At 42.5% G+C, this 20,495-nt stretch overlaps 1 protein-coding gene across 1 annotated transcript; it reads left to right on the plus strand.

Annotated features, from left to right (window-relative positions):
• The first annotated feature begins 5 nt into the window (after positions 1-5).
• tnfrsf1b (tumor necrosis factor receptor superfamily, member 1B) lies at positions 6-17,217 on the plus strand. Its single transcript, XM_047348613.1, has 8 exons — positions 6-231; positions 3,962-4,067; positions 9,829-9,954; positions 10,059-10,217; positions 10,462-10,665; positions 10,767-10,856; positions 10,994-11,052; positions 15,539-17,217. The coding sequence occupies exons 1-8, from the start codon at positions 121-123 to the stop codon at positions 16,067-16,069; spliced, it is 1,386 nt and encodes a 461-aa protein (XP_047204569.1). The 5' UTR covers positions 6-120; the 3' UTR covers positions 16,070-17,217.
• Positions 17,218-20,495: the final 3,278 nt, after the last annotated feature.

Genomic DNA, 20,495 nt, shown 5'->3' on the forward strand with positions numbered 1-20,495 from the left:
CATTACAGTTACAGTGATCAGTTGAATGAATGTGGGTTATTCTGCTTGCTCGTTTCCTGCCTCCAAATCCGTCGTAGTGCAAGGAAATGGTTCGGGTTTTAGCGCAGATGACCCGCCTTCATGAGCAGTACACACGCTGCCTGCTGCATGCTCTGCTCTGCGACTCACACTGGAGGAGCGATGAAGGACATACTGCTGCTTGTGGTTCTGCTGACGGTCCAACCTGACAAGGTAGGCTCCACCAAACCTGTTTTGGTCTGTTTAGAAGAGAGTCTGCTCAGAAAGTATTCAGCAAAACCTTGAGGAGTCCTCTTTCAGTGTCAGAGTCACGTTGTGATGTCTGTGTTACACACGTTCTCAACAATTGTCATAACGAATGATTCTTCTTAATCTAAGTGTGACAAGTTATTGTGGAAATAAAAGCAGACAGTAACCCGTGTGAGTATTTAGTTTCGGTCACTCGGAATGATGGTGTTTCAGACACCTAAAATGAAGCTCTTACTTTATTTTTGTTCGTTTTTCTAGGCATGCGGCCAGGATCTTATCTTTTATCTTCCCGAGATAAGCTGTCAGTGTTTATTAATAAAAGATCACATTTCTCGTCAGTCCGTGGTCAAACAGCACACGTCCGTGTGCATACCAAAGAAAACCCAGGGTATCCAGACTGCCGCCTCTTGCTTCCTGTAACACCAGAAACTGCTGCTGCTGTCAGCATATTTCTGCCTTTTGCTTGTCATCGGTGATGTGGTGAGACAGCTTTATGTCAGGTGTGTGAACAGTTGCTGTGCCTCACTTCCTTTCACCTCGCCAAATAACATTTTAGGTTATGCATCCGTGCAGTGCCCAGAGAGCCCCACACAGACAGGAATGTAGAGGTAAAGGCACCTCAGAAGTTGAAACAATGGCTCCTTTTTTCTTCTGAGTTTGCAGCTCAGGCTTCACTAGAACAAAAACGGGTGGGTGCAGGTGTGGGTGATCTGGTATAACTTTAGGCATCTATTTTTAAAACAAGGCATCCACTCATGGCCACTTTGTCTGTTCCCCTAATTAGCAAATGACTAAATTCATGCTTTTAAGTTTGGTGTTTTAACCAAGCAATTGGTCAGCATTTACAGTATGCTAAAAAAGGATATGGTTTTAGAATGTTTTCTTTGGGTTTCCACAAAGTAAGGCATACTTGTGATGTGTAAAAGAGATTATGCATGGATTGCAACATCCTTTTATAAAGAAATCTTGAAAGTGTAGGCGTCCCTAGCCCTCTTTCCTCTGAAGCCTGTAAATAAAGTCCATTGCCACCTATTCCCTTATAAGGCCTCTAACTGGTAAGAATGAACATCGTATAACTACAGCTCTTCACTGAAGTCTTCAGATGTTTTTAGATACCCTGGTAACTCTAGAGGAGCTGCAGAGATCCACAGCCCAGGTGGGAGAATCTGTCAGCAATGCAACTATGTGTATAACTATATGCAAGAAATACGCAATTGTGTAAGAAATACAGGTCCTTCTCAAAAAATTAGCATATTGTGATAAAGTTCATTATTTTCCATAATGTCATGATGAAAATTTCACATTCATATATTTTAGATTCATTGCACACTAACTGAAATATTTCAGGTCTTTTATTGTCTTAATACGGATGATTTTGGCATACAGCTCATGAAAACCCAAAATTCCTATCTCACAAAATTAGCATATCATTAAAAGGGTCTCTAAACGAGCTATGAACCTAATCATCTGAATCAACGAGTTAACTCTAAACACCTGCAAAAGATTCCTGAGGCCTTTAAAACTCCCAGCCTGGTTCATCACTCAAAACCCCAATCATGGGTAAGACTGCCGACCTGACTGCTGTCCAGAAGGCCACTATTGACACCTTCAAGCAAGAGGGTAAGACACAGAAAGAAATTTCTGAACGAATAGGCTGTTCCCAGAGTGCTGTATCAAGGCACCTCAGTGGGAAGTCTGTGGGAAGGAAAAAGTGTGGCAGAAAACGCTGCACAACAAGAAGAGGTGACCGGACCCTGAGGAAGATTGTGGAGAAGGGCCGATTCCAGACCTTGGGGGACCTGCGGAAGCAGTGGACTGAGTCTGGAGTAGAAACATCCAGAGCCACCGTGCACAGGCGTGTGCAGGAAATGGGCTACAGGTGCCGCATTCCCCAGACCTGGGCTACAGAGAAGCAGCACTGGACTGTTGCTCAGTGGTCCAAAGTACTTTTTTCGGATGAAAGCAAATTCTGCATGTCATTCGGAAATCAAGGTGCCAGAGTCTGGAGGAAGACTGGGGAAAAGGAAATGCCAAAATGCCAGAAGTCCAGTGTCAAGTACACACAGTCAGTGATGGTCTGGGGTGCCGTGTCAGCTGCTGGTGTTGGTCCACTGTGTTTTATCAAGGGCAGGGTCAATGCAGCTAGCTATCAGGAGATTTTGGACCACTTCATGCTTCCATCTGCTGAAAAGCTTTATGGAAATGAAGATTTCATTTTTCAGCACGACCTGGCACCTGCTCACAGTGCCAAAACCACTGGTAAATGGTTTACTGACCATGGTATCACTGTGCTCAATTGGCCTGCCAACTCTCCTGACCTGAACCCCATAGAGAATCTGTGGGATATTGTGAAGAGAACGTTGAGAGACTCAAGACCCAACACTCTGGATGAGCTAAAGGCCGCTATCGAAGCATCCTGGGCCTCCATAAGACCTCAGCAGTGCCACAGGCTGATTGCCTCCATGCCACGCCGCATTGAAGCAGTCATTTCTGCAAAAGGATTCCCAACCAAGTATTGAGTGCATAACTGTACATGATTATTTGAAGGTTGACGTTTTTTGTATTAAAAACACTTTTCTTTTATTGGTCGGATGAACTATGCTAATTTTGTGAGATAGGAATTTTGGGTTTTCATGAGCTGTATGCCACAATCATCCATATTTAGACAATAAAAGACCTGAAATATTTCAGTTAGTGTGCAATGAATCTAAAATATATGAATATTAAATTTTCATCATTACATTATAGAAAATAATGAACTTTATCACAATATGCTAATTTTTTGAGAAGGACCTGTACTTTAGAAGCCTGTTTGTACTTTGCCACAATCCATGTAGAGAGACAGAAGAAGGTGGAAGAATGTGCTCTGGTCAGATGAGTCCAGAATGGACACTGGACAGCACCCAAAAAACTCTATCATGGGAAACGCAGCTGTGGCAGCATCATGCTGTGGGGATGTTTTTCAGAAACAGGGACAGGGAAGCTCGTCAGAGTTCATTGGAGAAAACAGATGAGCTGAATACAGGAAAAATCTTCGAATATAGGCTTCGAAAGACTTGACTGGGTTTTGGAGGTTTCCTTCCAGCAGGTCGACGGGCCTCAACATACTGCCAGTAGTACAATTGAATGGTTTAGTAGTGGTAGTGTCATGCTGTGTGGATATCATTTTTAGCAAGGACATGGAAGCTAGAAAGAAGCATTAAGCTAAACGTATGGCACTCCTGGAAAAACAAGCAAAGCTGCAAAGGACTTTAGCCTGAACACAAAACCCCAAAAGCCAGAGCTACAATATTATGCTCAGTTCAAAGCAAATAGGTAAGAAAAGCCTAGTCAAAGTACAGAAATAAAACCCAACTGAGAATCTGTGGCAAGACTTTTAAACTGATGTTGACAGATGTTCTCCATCCGACTAAGCTGGAGCTATTTTTCAAAAGACATGCAGATATAGCTGCAGTTCTACAAGGCGGTTCTACAAAGTATTGATCCAGAAGGACTAAACACAAATGCCTCATTTGTCCGATTTTTTTATTTGTAAAATATTTTTAGAACTATGTAATATTTTTCATCTACTCCACAAATATGCATCACATTGTGTTGGACTATCAAAAAAATTATAATACACCGAAATTACTATTTGTAACAGTATGTCTCAAAGTGAGCACTTGTTTTCACATATTTCTCCTTTTTCCCACAGTTTCACTCGCTCCCCTATCAGCCAGACTCAGATGGAAATTGTCGCAATTCCACAACAGAATACCTGAATGACGATACTAATTTGTGCTGCCAAAAGTGCCCCCCTGGTAAGTGGTTTACTTATTAGAAAATATGAAATATCGGTCTCCAGATCCAGAAACTCACCCTGTAAAGTACAGACACCTCCTATAACACTAAAGAGCATTACAGTATAAAAGGCTGCGTGATGAGGCAGATCTGGAAACACGAGGTGAGAGTTTGGGCGTGGAGGTGTTAGAGAAATTCTTCAAAAAAATAAAAGCACCCACTGTATTTCAGAACAAGAACAACCAATCAAAAGCTTACAGTAAAGCTCCAATTAATATAAATATCTGGTAAATGTTTACAGTTTCTGTTTTTGTATAAGATACAAGTCTAACAGAAAGCTGTAGGGGAAAACAAAATGTGCTAAAGGAAAATACTTCTTCTTTCAAACAGAAATTCTCAAATTATATTTATTCTTCAAATAAACTTTACAACACTAAGCAAAACCTATCTACAGTAAATTATTGTTTTTTTAATATTAAAATGAAATGCTTTGTCTGTGGATCTGCGGAAGTAAGAATCGTGTGTTATGGTCTTTAAATTGGTTTTATGCATGAGTGCTGAATGCCACCAACAACTCTGAGGCTGCATGTAGTTATGAAAAGCTGCCGCTCTGGCAGAAACGACTTCATCACTGTGTTTATTACCTTTAAAACATGAAGAAAAATCCTGTAAAGAAGAGAAGTGTTCACCTTTTTCACAAAATGTATCTTATTAGGTAATTCAGCTTCGGTTGTTGGAGTCAAATGTCCCTTTAAGACTGCTTTGACAAAACTTGCTTTTTCATTGAACTGGTTCTGTTGGTAATTTTTTACAGTTTATATTGCCAACCAGCGGTTCCAAATTTTTTTGAATGGGATGATTTTAATTATTGATGCAGTCAAAGAACAGAGAGTGTTCTCTGTATACTGTAGTTTTTCCTATTCAAGGGAAACTAACACAGGCTGCATAGATCTCACAGTTTCCACTTCTGCTGGTAGTGTTTAACGTTGTTAGTTTTGAACACATTTTGTTTCAGAGCTTGAAGCATGAAAAGGAGCAGAAGCCGTAATGTTGTCATTATTATTGGAAATGGAAGACAGTTTCATTTAGACTCAGTTTTATTGTGAGGAAATGCAGAAAACCAATGCAAAAGGGGATTTTTTTTTTTTACAATTTCTTTTGCTACCCAGAAGTGAATAGCTCTGGCAAAGGTTTTGTAGGTATGCAGATTAGACATTCAACCAAGATTGTTCACAATTGCTCTATCTGTAAGATCACAGCCACACGATTCACTTCCTTCCACATTTGCAATGGGGATTCCACACAGTGCGTGCTTTTGTCTCTTTATTTTTCTATTTATTTGTTCTTTAAAGTATTCCCCTGAAGAAACAGCAGTAGATTTTGCTTAAAGCTCATCTTTGCCAGCGACAAAAAGACAGGGTTAACAGTGGTTTGGGTTGTGAACAGCAGGACTACAGTTTTACTTGGAGGCTATTCCAACCACTACCCTTGTTCAAGCAATAACACAATCCCTTGTTTCTGTTAATCTTATCTTTGTCCCTCAGATCGAATTTAATGGCTTAACAACCTGCGTCACTGTTGAGTGTGTTTGATTAAAACACGGCCATGCTGGACTGTTTTAGCCGAGGTCTTATCATTTTGTTTTGGTAAATCAAGGCCTGGCCCACATTCACAGGAAGAATGAATCACGGTTTAAATTTCTAACTGACGATTGTGGTGATTTAAAACACAGACTATATCACGTGTGGATGGAATATTTTGACAAGTCTTTAATGTTCCAACATTTATTTCTACACAGGGTTTCATTTGTTACTTTTTGCTAATATTCTTTACTGGTTATTGGGAGTCAGACCACAACAAAAACTTTTATTTAGCACATCCCAAGGATTTTCAGTGGGTTGAAGTCCCACTACAGTAATCTTAATCTGATAATAATTCCTTTATTCTTAAAAACTGTATTTTTTATGCAGAATTATCCAACAAAAGTAGTAAACCTCTTAATAAAAAGGCAAAACACATAAAGACAGGACTTGCTGACCCAGAAGAAAAGACTTCATGAACCGACACATCATACCCCCAAATTTTAGAGTAGATAAGTAACATATTTATTGACATCTATTAGTCTGGAAGGGTTACAAAGCCACTTCTAGGGCTTTGAGACTCAAGCAAACCACAGTGAGAGACTTTATTCGCAGCTGGAGAAAACATGGAGCAGTGCTGAACCTTCCTAAGAGTGGCCAGCCTACCAAAATTACTCCAAGACCACACCGATAGCTCATCCACGAGGTCACTAAAGAACCAAGAACATTTCAAGTACTGCAGGCCTCACTTGTGTCGATTAAGATCAGAGTTCATGAGACAACAATAAGAAAGAGACTTTACAAAAATAGCATTCATGTATGAGTTCCTAAACCAAATCTACTGCTGACCAAAAGAACACAAAGGGCCCTCTTACATTGCCAAAAGACATCTTGATGACCCCCAAGAATTTTGGGAAAATATCGTGTGGACCAATAAGATAAAATAAACTTTTTTTACGGGTGTCTGTCTTGTTTCATCTGAAGTGAAACTAACAAGGCATTTCAGGAAAAGATCATCATACTGACACTCAACCATGGTGGTGGCAGTGTGATCATCTAAGGCTGCTTTGTTGCTTCTGGACCTGGAAGACTTACTAAAATTGATGCAACTATGAAGTAAAAGTTTAAGTGTTTTTTTAGCAGTGGTTATTTAAAGGCAAGCTACTTCCACAGCTTGGTCACTATAGCTGAAAATGCCACACTCCCCATGTTCTCCACCCATAATGTAGGGACAGGAAATGGGATGCTGGTCTGCAAACTAAAAGTTCCTTAACATAAGGTTATAAAAGGTCATTAAGAACCTTAAAAACTGCTGAAAATAGAACCAATCCTGGAAGTCAACCAGAGGGGAAATATGACTTTGTTTACAAGTACCAGGAAGGAGATAATCTGCAGCAATTTGGACAAGCTTTACAAGATATAACACATCAAAATCACAGAAGGGTAAAAATGATCCATGCTTGGAGAGAAACCTTAGTTGAAAGAAACCTGGCTTTAAAAATGACTTTAAAACTAGTGATTCTAAGAGGCCTTGGCCCTGTACAGTGAAGTCAGGAGAAACACTGAGTCTGAATATGATGATATGATTTTGCTTTCATTCAGGCTTAAAAAACAGCTTTAATAACCTGGAAGCACTTGAAGTTATTATTTAAGGAGTTCCCACTGTTCATTTTGAAGGGGCGTCTACAAAATCATGAAAAGCAAAATTATCCTGTTTTGAAATTGATTCAAGGAGCAGAACATTAAAGGGGAAGGGAACAAGTCCAAGTATTGAACCTTGGGGAACTCCAAATGTAGGTGGCATTGAAGTGAAGATGCTACTAAGGCTGACTCTAATGCCCCTTTTCCACTGGCTCGATTTGGCCAGCCCGAAACAGCTCCGCACGGCTCTGCACGTTGTGTGTTGTATTTCCATAGACCCGCTTTTGCCCCGCTGAAGGGAACACCTCCTGAAGGCGCGGCTTTAATGCATCATGTGTGGTGCTGCATAACATGAATGAAACACCCAACTGCAAATGTGAAGAAATAAAGACCGAAACACGTTACAACACGTTACAAAAACAAGAAGTAAAACGTCTATTGCCTGGGGATTAAATCTGCTGACTGCATTGACAATCAGATTTGATGAGTAGGATTTTGACACCCGTTTTATTATTATTATTATTAAAGATTTCACTTTCCCTTTAGAACTCCCAGGGCCGTCAATTTGACGGTTTTGAAAGTTTGACATGCCATAACTGGTTTATTAAAACTCTTATCTTCCTGGCACCCTGACTTTTTCTAAACATGTGTCTTTTGTATTCCTATATCTCTTTTAAAAAAAAATAACAAAGTAAATAAAACATCTAAGTATTTCTACCTCTAACCACCACAGCCGCTATTTTGACGGCCCTAATATTTACATTGATATTTTTTTCCCGCGGCTGACTATACGCGCGAGCGTTGCCTGGTAGCTGCCACTCTAGAACGCAGTCTGAGAAGGAGATCCTACAAATGGCTTCTAGAAGGATATTTTCTGCTCAAGAGGCATTGGAAATGCTTCAAAAATTAGATGATCGTGATTCTGGCGTCGAGAGGGATTCTGACGGCTCTTGGTCAGCATTCAGTTCTAGTGACAGCAGGTCAGAGAGTGAGCCTCCCCCGGCTAAAAAACACGAGTCATCCCATTAGCAGGAGGTTGTGGCGCATTATTTCAAGGTAGTAAAAGACTAGCCTATGTAACAATTTTATCATTTTAGGCTATAGTTTACAGTTTAGTAAACTAATAATATATAAACTATTTATATAGCAACAGTGCCACAATCAGCGCAGGTTCCGAGACAGGGAAACGAGCCTGGTCCACAATGCCCAGCCCAACAATCCAGCTCACTGGCAGGAGAGAAACTACAAATCCAAGGTACTGATAATGGACAAAAAAATTTAACAATAAGTTAGGTCATAGATATAGTAGCCCAGTAAAAACAATATATTCTGCGCTTTACAGCGTTTTCATCGCAAGACGAGCGCACACCTGAGAGGGAAGAGCAGATAGGAAAGGATGGCACTGTGTGGACAGTGGTAGGGGAGGAAGAAAGTAGAGGGAGGCGTCAGAACCAGAACGCATTGACAGATTGCCAGATGCAAGATGCCCAGACCGCGTTCCTCTGCTTGGTGGACGCCGAAATGCTCATCCACGTTCAGGGCTGCGCTGTGGCTAAAGCCCGCAGAGTTTTAGGGGATGAGCTAAAGGCATTTTTAGTATTAGTTTATGTCCGCAGAGTGAAGGAAAGAGTAACATGGAGCTGTCCAGCTTTTGATCAGAGTAGTAAAGCTTTTTTTTTTTTTTTAAATGTACCCGCTACTCTGTATTATTTTTCAGTACTATTTATAAATAATAATAAATCATAAAATGCTTTGATCAAATACTATTGTTAATTCCTTTCAAAACCGTAATTTTTTAGCGTCCAAGAAAACCTTTAGCATTGTGACCGCTTGCGATGACGTCATTCTCATCCAGAATGCTCGCCGTCAAATTGACGGGCTTGGAGTTCTAGTAGAGTTAGAATTCTTGGAGTCCTTGTTAAGGGACTTGGAAAGATTTCAATTAGGTCTCATTTCATTTCTAATAGTTGTTGCCTATATATTTATTCAGCTGCCGCTGAATATTGCAGTCTCCTATGATCGCCAGAAAAGCTTCCACCTCATTGTTGCTCCAACGGGTGACTTTTCCGGATAGTTGTGCGAACTCCATCATATGTTTCTCTCACTCGCTTGTCGACTCTTATGGCTGGCCGCGCCCACAGCCAATCAGTGAACAGCCGTTTGTTCACGTCACGTACAGTACCGACTCGGCCTCGCTTTGCCCTGCTAAGAAGGAGGTACCAAAAAAGTAGGTACCAGTACTGAAATAACAGTAATGGAAATGCTCACGAAGCGAGCCGAGTGGAGCTCAGTCAAACCAAATCGAGCCAGTGGAAAAGGGGCATAAATCCAGAGTGCAAAAGAAGTAGCAGTTGTCCATTTTGTCAAATTATGACCTAATCACTCTGAAACTGTAAATCCGGTTGCATAACCTTATTCCATCTTTTAAACTACCAAATATTTTTCCATCAGTGTTAAATCTGTTTTTTTTTTTTTTTTTTTTTTGTTCAATCGAGCTGAATTTCTTTCCCATCCATGTCTTTTAAGTGTCTGTTCAGGAACTAAATGAATGTTTTCACAGGGCACCGACTGACAAAAGAGTGCTCTGGAACCTCTGACACCCTTTGTGCTCTGTGTGGATCAGACCAGTATATTGAGAACTGGAACTTCTCCCCTAACTGTTTATCCTGCTCCAAATGCAAAGAAAGTCAGTAAATGTGCTGTGGATCTATGTTGCAATTCCTGATTAATTCATCCATAGTTTTACTTCCTAATAACTGTGTATGTTTATTCTGTCTTATGTTTAACCAGAAAAAGGTCTTACGTATGCCCAGGAATGCACACCTACCAGAAACTCCAAGTGTGTTTGCGGATCTGGAATGTTCTGTCAGATAGGGTTCAATGACCCATACTGCACAGATTGTAGGAGGTATACAGATTGCAAAATTGGTTACAGAGTGTCTGTGCCAGGTAAATGTAATCATTCAAATATCACTGTTTATATATCTATCTTAAATGTATTATTTTAACCATACAGCTTTTATAGATGTAATAAACCAATAATTATGGAGAAGTATAAATTTGATGGTCAATCTAACTTTTTTAAATAGTTGTCTATATAATGACATCCTAATTTTTGTTCACATGGTAGTTATTATTTTTAGTTTTCTACTAGACGTGCTGATCTTGTGAAATGTTTGTGCGTTCTTATCAGGCACACGAAACTCGGATGTGAAGTGTGAACGGTGCCCCACCAATCACTGTCAGGAACGTACAACCACAGTAATGGCTCCACTTACAGTAATCTCATACTCCACAACGCCACATGGCGGAGAAAAGTCCACTCAGTCTATCAGCCCCTACTTCCCTTCTATGGGAACCAAAACCTCTGAAACAGGTCAACCTATCGATGAAATGGGTACAACCTTCATAATCAAACTGTAATGCATGATCAGTGTTTCAGTATGTCTGTTTCTCATGATTGATCTAGAGTTGCATCTGTGTCCCCACTTTGCTTAGTTGGAGTCATTGGTGGTGTCGCTGGATTGCTTTTGTTTTTCATCGTCGCCATTGTCCTTCTGATTTTTTGCAAACAAAAGTGGAGTAGAGGTAACATCATCTTGCAACAAGTGCATTATTCAGTCTTGATTTTAGACAGAGCTTCAAGTCACTCTTTGTTAACTTTTTATCTAAAGCTGTCACTTCGGCACGTACAGCAGTAAATGTCCTGTTTTTTGCTTTCCCAGGCTCTGGAAACTTTCCACCTAAAGTGGATGCAAATGGAAACTGTGAGACAGCAGACAATGTAGGTTTTTGGCATTTGCTTTTGTAACAACACATTCCCAAAATGCCTTCTTTTCTATGTATAGTTCATCTCTGAAATCTGTTGTGATTCAATAATTCTGCTCTGCTATCACATCTTTACAGATTTACAAAATGTTTGGTTCATGTCAGTGATATTTCTATTCCACAACATTTCTATATTTGATTTAAACTAACAAAATTTAGAGCTTTTATTAACTTAGTAGTATAGACAAAAGGTTTTATACCTTTTTGGACTTTTTTCTTTGTTTTGAACTCATCTGGAAACATTTGATTTTGCTTCCAATGAACAGACCACAAAATATTGCCAAATATTGACTTGAGCAATATCATACTCGTACTCGTCGCACTTGTCGATTTCTGCTTCATCCGGGACCGGGTCGCGGGGGCTGCAGACTCAGTAGAGGCAACCAGACGTCCCTCTCCTCAGACACCTTCTCCAGCTCCTCCGTGGGAATCCCAATGCATTCCCAGGCCAGCCGAGAGACATAGTCCCTCCAGCGTATCCTGGGCCAATCCCTGGGCCTCCTCCCGGAGGGGCTTGCCTGGAACACCTCACGAGGAAGGCGTCCAGGAGGCATCCGGTATAGATGCCCAAGCCACCCCAACTGGCTCCTCTTGATGTGGAGGAGCATCGGCTCTACTTCAAGCCCCTCCCGGATGGCCAAGCTCCTCACCCCATCTCTAAGGGAGTGCTCGGCCACCCTACGGAGGAAGCTCATTTCAGCTGCTTGCATCCGGGATCTCGTTCTTTCGGTCATGACCCAAAGTTCATGGCCATAGGTGAGGGAACATAAACCGACTGGTAAATCGAGAGCTTCGCTTTTTGGCTCAGCTCTCTCTTTACCACAACGGATTGGCACGACATCCCGATTACTGCGCCAGCCACACCGATCTGTCTGTCGATCTCCCGCTCCATTCTTCCCTCACTCGTTGTCAAGACCCTAAGATACTTGAACTCCTCCACTTGAGGCAGGAACTCCCCTCCAACCTGAAGAGGAAAAGCCACCCTTTTCGGGACAAGAACCATGGCCTCGAACTTGGTGGAGCTGATCTTCATCCCAGCAGCTTCACACTCGGCTGCAAACCGCCCAGCACATGCTGTAGGTCTTGGCTACAGGGGGCCAGCAGGACCACGTCATCTGCAAAAAGAAGAGACGAAATCCACTGGACTCCATACTGCTGGAGCACCCCCCACAGGACACCACAAGGGACACAGTCGAATGCCTTCTGCAGGTCCACAAAACACGTGGTAAAACAACATCCAGAGACTTGAGGTACTCAGGGTGGATCTCATCCACCCCCAAAGCCCTGCCACTATGGAGCTTTTTAACCACCTCGGTGACTTCAGCCTGGGTGATGAAAGAGTCCAACCCCAAGTCCCCAGCATCTGCTTCTACCAGGGAATGCGTGGCTGCAGGATTGAGGAGATCCTCAAAGTACTCCTTCCACAGCTTGATAATGTCGAACTTAGCAGCTCCCCACCCACACTGTAAACAGTGTTGACAAAGCACTGCTTCCCCCTCCTGAGGCGCTGGACGGTTTGCCAGAATTGCTTCGAGGCCAATCGGTAGTCCATCTCCATAGCCTCACTGAACTCCTCCCAGGCCCGAGTTTTTGCCTCTGCCAAAGACCGGGGCGCGGCAGGCTTGGCCTCACACTACCCGTCAGCTGCCTCAGGAGTCCCACAAGCCAACCACAGCTGATAGGACTCCTTCTTCAGGTTGACAGCATCCCTTACTGCCGGTGTCCACTACCTGGTTTGGGCATTTCCGCCGCGACAGGCAGCACAGACCTTACGGCCACAGCTACGGGCAGCAGCATCGACAATAGATGCGGAGAACATGGTCCACTCGGACTCTATGTCTCCAACATCCCCCGGAATCTGGTCAAAGCTCTCCCGGAGGTGGGAGTTGAATACATCCCTGGCCGAGGGCTCTGCCAGACGTTCCCAGCAGACCCTCACTATGCGCTTGGGCCTGCCAAGTCTGTCCAGCTTTCTCCTCTTCCAGCTGATCCAACTCACCACCAAGTGGTGATCAGTGGACAGCTCAGCCCCTCTCTTCACCCGAGTGTTCCAAACATGCGGCCGAAGGTCTGACGACACGACAGCAAAGTCGATCATCGACTTCCTGCCTAGGGTGTCCTGGTGCCAAGTGCACTGATGGACACCCTTATGTTTGAACATGGTGTTCGTTATGGACAATCCGTGACTAGCACAGAAGTCCAACAATGAAACTCGGATTCAGATCGGGGAGGCCATTCCTCCCGATCACGCCTCTCCAGGTGTCACTGTCTTTTCCCACGTGGGCGTTGAAGTGCCCCAGCAGAATAATGGAGTCCCTGAGAGGGGCACTATGCAGCACCCCGATAGGGACGCCAAGAAGGTCGGGTACTCTGTACTATTGCTCGGCCCGTAGGCCGAAACGACAGACAGAGACCTCTCCCCAGCCCGAAGGTTGCAGTGATGTGACCTCATCCACTGGGGTAAACCCCAACACGAGACGGCTGAGCTGGGGGGCAACAAGCTAACCCACACCAGCTCACCGCCTTTCCCCGTGGGCCACTCCAGAGTAGAAGACAGTCCAGCCCCTCTCGAGGAGATGGGTTCCAGAGCCCATGCTGTGCGTGGAGGCGAATCCGACTATTTCTAGTCGATATCTCTCAACCTCCCGCACAAGCTCAGGCTCCTTCCCCCCCAGTGAGGTGCCATTCCATGTCCCTAGAGCCAGCCTAAGCATCCAGAGATCGGGCTGCCGAGGTCTTCACCTTCGTCTGCTGCCCAATCCTCTTTGCACCGGTCCCTCATGGTTCCCCCTGCAGGTGGTGGCCCCGCTGGGGGATGGCGTCGCGTCTCTCGTTCGGGCTTGGCCCGGCCGGGTCCCGCAAGGAGCAACCCAGGCACCAGGCGTTCTCCGATGAGTCCCGACCCCAGGCCTGCCTGAGTTAGGCAACGTCACGTGCCTCTATTTTGTGGTCCTCATGAAGGTGTCTTGAACCACTCTTTGTCTGACCCGTCAACTAGAGCCTGTTTGCCATGGGAGACCCTACCAGGGGCAGACAACATAGCCTCTAGGGTCATTTGAGCACTCAAACCCCTCCACTACGTTAAGGTGGCAGTTCAAGGAGGGGCACTTGAGCAATATCCCAGTTTTAATCCAGAAGGTTTTTTAATGATGTCGGCCCACCCTTTGCAGCATTAACAGCTTTAGCTTCTGTGGGAAGGCTTTCCATGAGGTTTAGGACTGTGTTTTGGGAATTTCTTTTACCAAGTGCATTTCTGAGGTCAGACACTGATGTTGGATGAGAAGGCCTGGCTCACACTCACAGCTCTAATTCATCCCACTCTAAAAAGGTTTCAATGGCCTTTGGAAGAAAGACATGCTCACAGCAGCACAGATCATTCACCTACCTAACATTAGGCCGGATATATTTTTCCTCATATTCATTATTTGTTTCCCCACCAGACCCACTTTGACTGTCTTTTGCTGAAAGGTTGAAAGTCCTACATTGCAAGTTGTGTAGATATTTAAAGGTTGTTAATCAGGACCTGGTAGTCCAAGCAGGTTTTTTTTTTTTCAACCTGCTTTACCCACTTCCTCACTGTGTGTGGTGACCAGGGAATGCAAGTTTATCTATATCGCATAATTCAGCAACAATACAATTCAGAGTGCTTTACATGATAAAAAAGGACATTGCAGTGACAAAAAAAAAACCCATAAAGAAGTACATTGCAGTGGCATGATAAAAGAAAATAAAGAAAAGTTGGACTGCAGACTGAAATTGATGAATGCACTCGATGCTTTTAGATGCATATTTTATTAACATAAAATCAAACATTTCTCCCTGGGGAGGAGGCAATTCTTTAGAACTGTTCTGACCCATTATGTGTCTTGATAATGGGGAATATTCCTTTTAAAAGGAGTCAGAAACTTCTTGGTGCGTTTCTTGTAACTTCCTGTAGGAGAGCACAGCTCAGCCACTAAACAAACGTGGTTCCTCCTTTGATGTGGCCAGTGACTTAAACAAATGTGATTCTGTGTCACATCATATTTTTAACCCAGGAAAACAAGTCATCATTTACTAGTTTAATGTTCTCTAGAAACGCAATGTGCTCTTTTTTTCCTCACTGAGTAAATGTACTCAATTGGATTGGATTTTTCTCTGTGTTTTCAATGCGAGATATTAGTACTGTAAAATACTTTTATACAATACTATCATGGGATCATGGGAGGATGTGGAAGGCACTGTAAATAAAGAATCAAATGCTACAAAAACCACTGAAAGTATTCAGAATGCCAGGTTAAGACTGAAATGTTTGCTATCGAGGGGGAAAAAATAATAAACTACATGTGTGCCACTTTTTGTTTGCTATGTATGTTTTTAATCTAATTTAACAACCGTCTGAAGCCTAAACTTGCTTGTGATAATCTAAAAAAAACCTGGATCTTCATGTGTCTCATCTGCAGAATGGTCATGACAACTCTGGGGATTCTCAGATGATTTCATTCACGTTTACCTCACCAGAGCAAGTGTGTCTGCTAGAGAAAGGGGAAGTCACCAGTGACCAAAGTCTGAGCAGCAGTGATAGCGAAACTTTAACCAGGGCAGATGGTTTCAACAGCCATGAGTCACTCAGGCCTCTACAACCTACTGTAGGTCTTGAAAATCGAACCTCTGTCTTGTCGGAGCCCATGCCCTTACAGTCCATCACAGACCCTATTACTCCTCTACCCAGCATCAGCACACAGAGCTCCTCTCAGCCTACCAGCCCACTGATTGTCAGCCCCATAACGAACAGTCCCCACGTCAATGTCAACATCACGTTACATATAGGAAATGGTTCCTGTGGGACGCCATCTTTTCAGCCGACAGACTTCAACCAAGCAGAGTGTAAACTTCCCTTTGGACAGGAAGAGGAGTCCATCAGCTCTCCTCAACAAGAAGCAGGCAAACTGTCGTTTATGTCAGTCCAGGAGGTTCCCAGTTATTGCAGATGAAAACTCCTGTGCCTTCTGAACATTTTGACATTTATTTTGTAATTGTAAAAGGTTTTGACCAAAAAAATGCACTGCAAAATCCAATGCATTGTTTTTTATGTAGCTCTTACTTTATGTTTATGTGTATATATTGTATGCTGTACATATATTTTTGTATACTACTTTTCTTACAAAGTTCTAATTCTAGTTTTATTTAATATTTTTCTTACATTTTTGTCTTATTTGTACAGTGGACACAAAATAAAAGGGCATTGAAGAGTTTATGAGTGAAAAAAATGTTTGAAATTTTTCTAACCCTTTATAGCAAGCTGTGAAAAGGCTAAAATCACTGCTAGCTTATTAAACATTATCCCAAGCTTTGCAAATCTTGCAGAGCACGCTACAGCGAAGCTTTTCTTTAGCAGGGACAGGAAAGCTGGTCAGAGTAGATGGGAAGATTGATCATGTTGAACACAGAGAAATCCTGGAAAAACACCAGTTCAAGGCTGCAAAAGACTTGGCAGAGCTTCACTTTCCAGAAGGTCAATAACAATTCTTAAACATACTACCAGAGCTAAAATGAAATGGTTTAAATCAAGGCATTTTCAGCGTTAAGACGGCCCAGTAAAAATCCAGTGCAGTGAATCCAGTTAAGAGTCTGTGGCAAGACCTAAAAGTTGATGTTCAAAGATGTTCTCTATCCAATCTAATTGAGCTTTGGCAATTATTCATAGAAGTGGCAAACATTTTCAATGTCTACACGTGCAAAGCTAGTAGAGACATACCCCAAAGCATCCAAGAAAAGTGGTTCTACAGCTTATTGACTCGCGGGTGCTGATAGGTAAACCACACTTTAAAGAATTTTTGTAAAGAATTTAGAAAAGCATTTAATTTTTTTTTCTGCCACTTGAGAATTATGCACCACTGTATGATGGTTCATTATATTAAATCCTAATAAAATACATTGAAGTTTGTGGTTGTAACATCAAACAATGTAACAATTTTTAATGGTAAGAATACTTTTGGATTATATGTTTACACACCAAAGTATTTTTCCAGAATGTTTGAAGATCAGTAAACCTAAACTCAGCAATATTAGAGCAACAAGTGTATATTTTTGATATCATATTGGGAATATCTCATAAAAAATAAAAACACATTTTACCTTAGCATTATAATTTTGTTCTTCCTTAACATATTTTTTTAACTGTTTTTTATCTATAAAATTGTGTCTTGCAAAGTGCCACAAAAATAAATATATAATTAAATATCATTAGAATCAGAATCAGCTTTATTGCCAAGTTTGTGCATACAAACAAGGAATTTGACTCCGGTACACTTTGCTCTTTTGTTCTGTTTTTGCATTACAGAATATACAAATTTACAATGTACAATATACAATGTACAATGCAATATATTCTGCATTACAGAATATATAAATTTACAATTTGCAATGTACAATATACACATATCTAATAAAAAAGGTGCATTTGCAACATCTGTATGCTGTTGTTCTGTACTCTATTGAATGTTCAACAGAGAAACAGCCTGGGGGAAGAAACTGTCTCTGTGGCGGCTGGTTTTAGTGAACAGTGCTCTGTAACGACAGTCTGAAGGTAAACCTCTGAACAGTTTATGTGCAGGGTGTGTGGGGTCTGCAGAGATTTTGGCAGCTCTTTTCTTCACCCTAGACCTGTATAAGTCCTGGATGGAGGGAAGGTCAGCTCTGATTATTCTCTCTGCAGTCCTGATTATTCGTTGCAGTTTGGACCTGTCCTGTTTTGTGGATGAGCCAAACCACACTGAGATGGATGAAGACAGGACAGACTGAATGATGGCAGTGTAGAAGATGACCAGCAGCTCCTGTGGAAGGTTGAACTTCTTGAGTTGCCTCAGGAAGTACAGTCTCTGCTGGGCCTTCTTTCGAACAGTGTCTATGTGTGAAGACCATCTCAGGTCCTCAGAGATGGTGGTTCCTAAGAACCTGAAGTGGTCCACGGCCAATACAGTGTTGTTGAGGATGGTGAGGGGGGTGTATGGGGGTGGTGTTCTCCAAAGGTCCACCACCATTTCCACAGTCTTGAGTGGATTCAGTTCAAGGTAGTTCTGACCGCACCAGTGTACCAGCTGATCCACCTGCTGTCTGTATGCAGACTCATCACCGTCCTGTATCAGTCCAATGACAGTGGAGTCGTCTGCAAACTTAAGGAGTTTCACGGACGAGTGCGATGAGGTGCAGTCATTTGTGTACAGAGAGAAGAGGAGTGGGGATAGAACACACCCCTGGGGGACACCAGTACTTATTGATCTGGATCGGGAGAAGATGCTCCCCTGTCTCACCTGCTGCTGTCGGTCTGTCAGGAAGCTGTTGATCTACTGGCAGGTGGAGGCTGGGACATTGAGCTGTGTGAGGTTCTGGTGGAGGATGTCTGGTATGATGGTGTTGAAGGCCAAGCTGAAGTCTACAAACAGAATCCTGGCGTACGTCCCTGGGTGGTCGAGGTGTTGCAGGATGAAATGTAGACCTAAGTTAACAGCATTATCTGCCGACCAGTTTGCTCTGTAAGGAAATTGCAGGGGGTCCAGCAGGGTGCCTGTGATGTCTTTCAGGTGCTTCAGCACCAGCCGCTCAAAGGATTTCATGACCACAGACGTCAGGGCTACAGGCCTGTAGTCATTTAATCCTAGGATGGTGGGTTTCTTGGGAACCGGGATGATGGTGGATCGTTTGAGGCAGGAGGGGACCTCACACTTCTCCAGTGATTTGTTGAAGATCCTTGTGAAGATCGGAGCAAGTTGATGTGCACAGGCTTTCAGGCATGATGGGGAGACGTTATCAGGTCCTCCAGCTTTCTTTGTTTTCACGTGCTGAAAGAGCCTGTTTACATCTTCCTCAGAGATCTTTAGTGCAGGCAGAGGATCTGATGGTAGGGGATTGGTTGCTTTATGGGAGCAATTTGTTCCTGAATTGGATGTAGAGGGGATGATTTGAGGTGTGAATGGCTTCTTGTCATGTCTGCAGTAGAAGCCATTCAGACGGTTGGCCAGCAGACGACTCTGTTCAGGATTGGGGGGCTCCTATAGGCAGTCAGGTTTCTCAGACCAGTCCATACAGCTGAAGTGTCACCAGTAGAAAGGCTGTTCTTAGGCTTCTCACTGTAGCTTCTCTTGGCTGCTTTAATCTCTTTTGTTAGTCTGTTCCTGGCCTGCCCAATCTCCACTGCTGTGAGCTTCTTCCTTTTCCCTGCGCAGATTCCTGAGGTGTGGAGTAAACAATGGCTTATTGTTCCCAAAGGTGCAGAAGGTCTTGGTCTGCACACACATGTCCTCACAGAAACTGATGTATGATGTCACCACATCAGTTAGTTGGTTTAGGTCAGTGGCTGAAGTTTCAAAAACAGTCCAGTCTGTGCATTCAAAGCAGGCCTGTAGCATCTGCTTTGATTCCTCAGTCCACTTCTTAACAGTGTGAACCTTGGGTTTGGAAGCTCTTAGTCTTAGATTTGATAATTTACATCAAAATCATAATACAAACTTCAAATAAATAAATGTAGCTGTAATTGTTTTTTATAAATATTTAAATAGTTAATTTATACATGATTCTCACATTTAACTGTTATAGGAAAGATGTTTATTTTGCAATTACAGTGCAGTGCAAGTTAACCAATCAAATGTTATAGTCTATTTAATAAGCCATGCCGACAATTTACATTGTTTCATGAAAGCAGTTTATAGTGAATTGGAAATGATTATAAATTATATTAATTTATTATGAATTGAACTGTTTATTGCCCTGCGATGGATTGGTGACCTGTCCAAGGTGTACCCTGCCTCTCGCCCGTAGACTGCTGGAGATGGGCACCAGCTCCTCCGTGACCCACTATGGAATAAGCGGTGTAGAACGTGAATGAATGAAGAATGTATCTAGTATTTGTGACATTTAGGTATTTCCCAAAAGTTTCCTTTAAAAGTACTACAAATATACTTTGTTTGGAGGGGGGCTCGATAAGACACTGCTGACACCTGCTGGTGGAACTCGAGCACTGCAGCCATTGACCGGGTCTCTCTCATTCGATTCATGAAAACATTATTACCGAGCCGTGACAATCTCTTTATTTGTGTCGACTCCAAAACTGAAATATCATTCAAACTGTCTATTAAATGAAATACGTTTTTCTTTGAGTATTTGCTTTTTTCTTGTAATAAATGGAAACTGGTAACAGCTTGAGAACAGGAGAGAGGATGTGTGGGTCACTCCATTTTTAGAAATGGGGGAGTCAACAGTTAGATTCAAACCACTCTACCCCAGACCCTAAATTATATCGATTGATTTAAAAAGACTCTGGTTATTTGAAAATATTACGTTGTTTTATTACTGTGTGTTACAGTGTGGACAGTGTTCATATTGGAAACATGATATGTAAATTCCCTCTGAACACCCCTCTAT

This window comes from Girardinichthys multiradiatus, chromosome 20, assembly GCF_021462225.1.
Source record: "Girardinichthys multiradiatus isolate DD_20200921_A chromosome 20, DD_fGirMul_XY1, whole genome shotgun sequence".
Taxonomy (NCBI): domain Eukaryota; kingdom Metazoa; phylum Chordata; class Actinopteri; order Cyprinodontiformes; family Goodeidae; genus Girardinichthys; species Girardinichthys multiradiatus.

Coding starts and splice junctions, on each gene's coding strand:
- tnfrsf1b (XM_047348613.1), top strand. CDS start 121: ATGAGCAGTACACACGCTGCCTGCTGCATGCTCTGCTCTGCGACTCAC. Junction 4,068..9,828: donor CTGCCAAAAGTGCCCCCCTG/GTAAGTGGTTTA, acceptor ATGTTTTCACAG/GGCACCGACTGACAAAAGAG. Junction 10,666..10,766: donor TCAACCTATCGATGAAATGG/GTACAACCTTCA, acceptor CACTTTGCTTAG/TTGGAGTCATTGGTGGTGTC.